This window comes from Rhinolophus hipposideros (assembly GCF_964194185.1).
Source record: "Rhinolophus hipposideros genome assembly, chromosome: 1".
In the NCBI taxonomy this organism is placed as follows: domain Eukaryota; kingdom Metazoa; phylum Chordata; class Mammalia; order Chiroptera; family Rhinolophidae; genus Rhinolophus; species Rhinolophus hipposideros.
The window spans coordinates 53,894,789-53,902,654 of NC_138047.1; the positions used below are offsets into that span (position 1 = coordinate 53,894,789).

Genomic DNA, 7,866 nt, shown 5'->3' on the forward strand with positions numbered 1-7,866 from the left:
CGTGGTGCCTGCCTTCCGTGTGTGGTTTTGGGGTAGTAACCTCTCGTGGGGCGGCGGCCGCCTCCACGCACAGAGGCGGCTGTGACGTCACGGGCAAGACCTCGGTCCCCGCCCGCCCTATAAAGCGGCAGGTGAGCCCCGCACCTCCGGAATGCTCGCACGCCGTGTGCCCGCGCCCGAGTCGGAGCCCGGCCATCCCGAGGCGAGCTCCCGCCGCTGCGCTGAGCGCCCGACCCCGGCGCGCCCACGAGCACGGCCGCTCACGGCCCCTGGTCCCCTGGTCTGCCACCCCCTCCTTCTCCAGCCCACAGCTCCAGTCTCGGTTGCCCCAGAGACCGCGACGCCGCCGCGCCGAGGGACCAATGAGAGCCCTGCTGCTGCCGCCTGCGCCGGTGGTGCTGTCGCTCGTGATCCTCGGCTCAGGTGAGGACATCCCCGCTCTGAGCTGCCGGGCGCTTCTCCCACTGCGGGCAAAAGCGGTCGCCTCTTGAATTTTGCTGCTTCTCAAAAAAAAAAAAAAAAAATAGAGTCGCCCTTCGTCGTCCCCAACTCTGCTGTCCCACGGGAGGTGATCACGGTAGCTCCCTCCCTAGGGTTATTGCTTGGGAGAAAGAGAAAAGCGAGCACGTGTCCCAGACGTTCCGGGCCAGGAAGAGGGTCCCGGAGAACCCCTGTACTTTTACTTTAGTCCAACTGAAGGAGACTTTAAAGATCCTGCGACCCAAACCTTCGCTTGACATACAGGCGCCGAGGTCCAGAGAGGTGAAGTGATTTATTTCTGCAGCTCTCAGTCGTTAAGTCCTTTTCCCAGGAGTGCTGCCTCCTGCCTCAATTCTCCATCTCCTCTGTCTACTGATTTTGTTTTTATCTTCCTAGAAGGCCTGGTGTCCTCCCAGGGAAAAGTTAAAAGCACTAGTCTGACTCTGTTTGATTGAGACCTAAAGGATGATAAAGCAGGGGCTTGAAATTCTGGGTCCCAAATCTTAACTATTTCCCAGGGTGTTTTTCCCCTCTGTGTAAGAAGAATAATGGAACAATGACAATAATAATCATTATTATCAATTACCATTTATATTAATTTTTACTTTTTGTGTACATAGTCTTTTTAAAATGTGAGCACGTGTTAAGGAAATCTGGTATTTATCCATTACATCTAGAACCTGCCTATGGTTCTAGATATAATGGAACAGGCGGCATTCTAGCAAACACAGATGCATTTGGTATGTGAAGTGATGGGAATATTTAGACAACACCTGTTAAGTAATTATGTATATTAGGTTAATTTGCCTATTTGGCAGTATTTTTTTGATATGGAAATTAATATAGACTGTCTACGGAAAAGAAAACCTTGATGAAAGAAGCTCTGTAATTGGAACAGCTGAGTTTACTTGTTGGCAAAACGTAAAGTTGCTTTCATAAGTGACTCAATCACAAACAATAGCACATGTGCAATAACTACTTTGATATCAGAAGATAAACATTTCTCCTGAAGGGCAGCTGACTGGTGAGAAAAGCACTCTACTGTACCTTTTCTTCCTTTGTTCTTTCTCCCATAGCCAGTTATGCTTCTGGCTTGGACGTCAATGATACCTACTCTGCAAAAGGGGAACCATTTTCTGGGGACCACGGTGCTGATGGATTGGAGGTTACCTCAAGAAGTGAAATATCCTCAGGAAGCGAAATTTCCCCTGTGAGTGAGATTCCGTCTGGTAGAGAACTGTCCTCAGGGATCGACTATGACTATTCAGAAGAGTATGATAATGAACCACAAATATCAGTCTATATCGTAGATGATTCAGTCAGAGGTGAGTAGAGAACAGGTGAAAATGTAGCCTATCTGATGTGTTTATATGACCAAAGCTGCTTCAAAAGAAAAGCCACTCCTGGCATGTTCTAGTTAGTGGCTTTCCGGTGTGTGTATTTGTAGTACACTCTGCTAGGTGAGCTAGAAACTGAGATGGCAAGAGCTATATGGGGGCACATCCTACGTGTCTGCATGGTTTCTGTCTATTAGGTCTAATGTTCACAACAACTTTACCAAGTAGGAATTATCATTTTACAGATGTGATAACGGAGGCTTGAGAAGATAAAGTGTTCTGCCCACGGTTCCACAGCTAGCAAGCAGATAAGCCAGAATGAGAATTCCTATCGGTCTGATTCCAGATACTATGCCCTTTCCCACTGTGCCACGTGACCCCCATGCTGAGAGACAGATGTAGACACCAACCAGTCCTATCTACTCTGTATCTCAACTTCTGTATCCAGTCCCCACCACCACTCTTCCCTAAATAACTGCATGCTAACACAAGTAAGGGAACAAAAGGAAGGAATGGAACAAGAGCAACTGAACTTTAGCGTTAAGTAGTAGATGTTGAGAAACTGGTAATAATAATAATACAATAATAATAATAATAATACTTTCTGGTAATATTAAAGGACAGATATACATGGATTTTGCTGAATTTGTAATTTAACCCAAATCCCAGCTGTCATTTCAATAAGTGACCCATAGTTTTCTTTCGATGTTATCTGATCTTTAAAAGGGAGAATCTGCTTAAAATGAGGGTACCAAAGTAAGAGGTAAGTATTGCTCAGTACCTTCATATTACTTTGGAGTTTGAGGATAGATGAGGTCATCACTAAATCAGATCTAAATATCCTAGGAGCATCCACTATGGAAGCAGGACATAAGACCCCTTCTTTCCTGACCTTAGTTTCCCTGACTCCTCCACCTCTGTCTGGCTCCCAGAACTGTTAAACGCAGAACTGATATACCCACAAATATACCCATAGAGATAGTGACTGGTTGGAAAAGTTTTGGTGAACACTCCACTATACTTTCTTGCTTTGGAACTTACACTGTGAGAAAAGGGTCCATTATAATGTTTACTTTTGGAGGAATGATATTAGACCATCCAGATTCTTAAAATTGTTCTCTTAAAAATGTTTCAAGCTGTTAAAAATTCAAAAGGCCAAATAAATTGTTAGTGGTGAAAATGACTAGTGCTTTAAATTGAAATGCATTGTGAGATAAGAGTGAAAATGTTGGTTGAACTCCCTTGAAAGGCTGTAGAATCCATGGAGTTAATGTCTATTACAGCACTTCAGCATAGTGACTATTTGCCTCTGTCTAAAATTTGTAACATGTCTGATAAAGTGCAGTAGTAGCCATTTAAGATGTTTCTATAAGTAGACTTTTTCTACCTCATGGCTGTTTTTTATCACCAGAGGAAAGTTTCAATATAAAATTGCATATCTCCCTATTAAACATTGCCCCTAATTTGGCTATTGTTAATGTTGTCATAATAACCAACTAAAATATCCATAATATTTATTTGCAGTTTCCTTAATCACAGGGTTGTATCTTGAATATCCTTCCCTATGTTTCTAATGTTTTCTATTTAATGGGTGCTGCAGGACCATTATGACTAATGGAATAAATGACATTATCCCATTTGCTTCCTTTCACTGAGCTGTTTGCTAAATACTTGTTCAGATAAACCCATTCAGGGATTAGTATAACAAAATGCACAGCTCTAGCATGGCAACTCCTCCTTCCTATATTTAATGTGGGTAAACTCTATCCTGCATAACTGTAACACTGAACAAATGTTTCTGTGGATCTGAAGAGTTGAGATGAATCTCTGAAAAATCAAGTACAACTATATCTGTCTCCTATTTTTTCAAATAGATTGATCACAGAAATGTATTCCCTGAAAGGTATTGATTAATTATAATCTGCTATAATATGGGAGTTGGAGAAAGTTGATTAACTCCAATGTAGATATGTTTTTTTTTCCACCCCCAAGTAATACACACTAATTCCCAATTATCATAGTCAGCACTAGACCGATATGAGTAAATAAAATCCACAAATATACCCACGTCCCACTTTAATCAATGGCATTGACCTTTTCCATGAGAAAACACCGTGTGGTGAAGAAATAACAGGCTTCAACATCCCAACACTGCCATTTTCTAGTTGTGTATCCTAGGGCAAGTTACTTGTCTTCACTCAACTTCAGTGTCCTGATCTGTATCATCTGGATAACAATACATTCAACTGTGATTTGGGTTAAATTGAATAAATGCTCATTACCAAGAACTTGGTATAAATTAAAAATTCAACAAATGTATAAAATATTTTTTATGGATTTTTCTTAGACAGGTAACTCAAATAATCAATAATAACAACAACAATAATAATACTGATAGAAATAAATTCAGAATATATTTCTAAGCTAATAAAATAACAAAGGGTTCAGATTTTTAAGTGCCACACAATACAGATACTCTCTTTGCCCAATTATTGTATATGTCTTGTGTTAAATAATGAAACAAATATGGTCATATGAGCTCTCACTGCTGGGAATTCATTCCCTCTTCTCCAAGATGATATTCAAGATCAAGAGAGATTGTTGTCAATAAATACACATATTTTTAAATTTTAGTTGAACAGGTAATTAAACCCAAGAAGAACAAAACAGAAACTGAACAACCTTCTGATAAACCCAAAAGAAAGAAAAAAAGAGGCAGAAATGGAAAAAATAGGAGAAACAAAAAGAAGAAAAATCCGTGTGACGCAGAATTTAAAAATTTCTGCATTAATGGAGAATGCAAATACATAGAGCACCTGGAAACAGTAACATGCAAGTAAGTTTCCCTAAATTATATAGAATTCTGTATTTCTAACACCATGTCTAAAATTCCTTAGCTGTAGAACACCATTTATTTTTCTAATGTAAAAAACAAAGTTCTGCAAACCTTTTTTCTTAAAGGACAGAAAGTAAATATTTTAGGCTTTCTGGGTCAAGATTATGTATGTACTAATATGACCAATTAAAATGTAAACATTTAAAAACGTAAAAACCATTCTAGGCTTGCCCACTGTAAGAAAAAAAAAAAAAAGAGCCTGGCAAATGGCCAGATTTGAGCCAAGGGCTGTAGTTTGCTGGCTCCCGGTATAAACCATCATTTTACAATACATATTTTATAAAACCTCTAGTTCAAAAAGGACCTAAAGATACTTTTCACATAATGTTGTTCTATCCTCTTTACCTCCCAAAGCTGCTAGTACATGAAATGATAGTGGAATGTATTATTATTATATTAGCTGCATAACAAGTCACTGAACTCATCAGTTGGTCATAAAAGGAGCTCAAGAATGAAAAGGTGTGTCTTCCTGGAGTATCACACCCAAACTAATCTCAATTTGTTCTTATGCAAATAGATCTTTGGCTCAAATGCATTCTATGTCTCATGTTTTTGAAATGCAAATCTATGGCATGACTTTTTTTTTTTTTTTTTTAATGTTAGAATTAAATGGTTATGACCTGGAAAGTAAGCCTAAAACATACAGAATGTTTTCAGTTCTTTTGATTTTGGAATGTGTGTTGTTTACAGATGTCCTCAGGATTACTTTGGTGAACGGTGTGGGGAAAAGTCCATGAAGACTCACAGCATGGTTGACAGTGATTTATCAAAAATTGTGTTAGCGGTCGTGGCTGCCTTTGTCACAGTCGTGGGGTTCATAGCTATTGCTTTTGTTATTACATTCCTGTAAGTATGGCATAACTTAAAAATTCCTCAAAAATAATTTGTTTAATTATATTGGTTCATTTGTTTTCAGTATTTCTATCACAATGTACTATCCTATCTTAGGTGAATTATTCTATTGATGGCACGTGATTTTTGGTCATATCGTTATACTTCATTGACAAATATCACAGAATATGATCCACATTTATATTACTTTGGCCACCACTGAAATTTAATGTGTAAAGCCCTTTTTCAGAAAATCGAGAAATTTTTTGAACTTAAGAAATGGTTTTTGTTTTATGTCATATTTCTACTCTCCCTCTGATTACTTCTACGTCTCAAAGTGTTGGTATCTTCTATGACTATCAAGCTTAAGCAAGCCTCCCCAAAGCTAATTAAGGCCTCATTCATAGCAGGTTGTCAGAGATACTGCTTTGGGACTAAAAATCAAAAAGAGCTTCAAAACAAGAGCCAACACAAGATGTCTTCTTCCTTTAGAATCAAAGTTCTGATTTAGTGAAATTTCATAGCGTGATACTGATTTACTTAGAGCATTTGCCTATTTTGTTATTGTCAAATGCAATATGGGAACTCAATTATAAAAAAAAAAAATTTCCTCCATATGGTATGGCGTAGGAAGCAGGGACAATTCTATTACTGTTCCACTCTGCAATATCTTCCCTGTGCTCGCAATAACAGGCCACATATTTCACTTCATGACCAATGAATGTTAGAACTAGACTGTTCCAGCTTGTAGACACTGGTGGGTTTGTCAAAATGGCATTGTGTGTCAAACAGAAGTCAGTGAATTAAGGAAGTTGGGGGAGGGTGTGAATGGCTCTATAATGACTCATGAGCTTGGGAAAAGCAATAGACTCATTATTCTAATTTTAGGTAAATTACTTTAACTGGATTGTGTACATGATCTCCACTCTTGCCATTCAGGAAACAAGGGGTTATCTTCTGCTACTGTTTACTATTATTTTAAATGCAGATCAGATAATGATAAAATGGCATGTAAAAAACTTTTATGATGCACATAAAGTTTGATCTGTGGTTTAAATTAGTTTTGCACACTCTAGAAATTATTTTGATCTGTTAGTACCCCAAGCTACTAGATTAATGCAAATGTGTTTAGGAAAGATACCCTCTGATAAACCATTATTATTTGACAAGGATAGAAGGGAAAAAATTGCCAGTTAAAGATGCTTTGAAGTAATTATTTAAACCAGTAATTATTCAAGTTGAAATATTTAATAATCCTTTGGAAAAACATGGAAAAAAATCTATCGTGTTGGCACTCTTAAAACTACTCAGTGACTTTTCCTGTTTTCTCCCATATTCTCCTTGTATTTAAAACATATAACAAACACTAACCTAAGCCAAAATTGCTTTTTTTCCATAATTGAAGTAATTTTTTTCCAAACTTTATAAAAAAAAGTTCTTATGATTTTAATATTAACATTTAGTAGATGGATGAAAGACCTACAAAAAATAGAATTGTTTCTGTAACACCGAGACATTTTTAAACCATTGAGTTTTTTTAATAGAAAGTAGCAATAAATAAAAGTAGAAGGTATTTTTGTTATATTTAAAAATAAATAAAACCCAACTTGTTTTGTAAGCCTGATTTGAAAAATTCTAATCATTTAAATTAGTTTGTTCAAACATAAAGTCCTAATGTGGTAAAACTGTACTATCATCTTCCTATTTGTGCATGGCAACTGTGCTAAATTTTGAAAAATAAAAACATATTGATGCTTTCTGAAGGTTTGCATCTCAAGGAACATTTATTTAAGTCTCAGTGCTCTCGAACTATGTTTATATAAACATCCCCTTAAAACAAACATTGGTAATATTTTATAGCTAGGTTTAGGTTTTGGTTTAATTTAGAGTATGTTGTGTAAATGGTCTATAAGGACTCACAAAAAGGAATTCCCTATATTCATGAAACCCCAGTTAATATATGGATGAATAGAACTTTGATGACCGTAGAATATTTTGTTCTCTGAAGGGTTCGAAAAAGATACGTCAGGGAATATAAAGGAGAAGCTGAAGAACGAAAGAAACTTCGACAAGAAAATGGAAACACACATACTATGGCATAAATGAAGATAACTTTACAGGTTTGTGTTTTAAAAGATATCTTTAGATCATATCCTATAACTTTGAAAAATATAGTATCTATTATCTCAAGAAAAATGAGGAAAGTAAGTGTCCTTCATTATGGACGCAGTGTGAACACTGGCTACATTAAAGTGTATTCTTTGAGCATGAAATGGAGGTTAACATTGAGAAAGGACTATGTTATAAGGGACATAAAGATGA

At 37.4% G+C, this 7,866-nt stretch overlaps 1 protein-coding gene across 1 annotated transcript; it reads left to right on the plus strand.

Annotated features, from left to right (window-relative positions):
* Nucleotides 1-362: 362 nt before the first annotated feature.
* Nucleotides 363-7,646, plus strand: AREG (amphiregulin; the record flags this gene model as incomplete). The annotated part of the gene is made up of 5 exons (XM_081049389.1): nucleotides 363-423; nucleotides 1,557-1,805; nucleotides 4,452-4,653; nucleotides 5,404-5,559; nucleotides 7,553-7,646. The coding sequence occupies 5 exons, from the start codon at nucleotides 363-365 to the stop codon at nucleotides 7,644-7,646; spliced, it is 762 nt and encodes a 253-aa protein (XP_080905515.1).
* Between the last annotated feature and the right edge of the window lie 220 nt (nucleotides 7,647-7,866).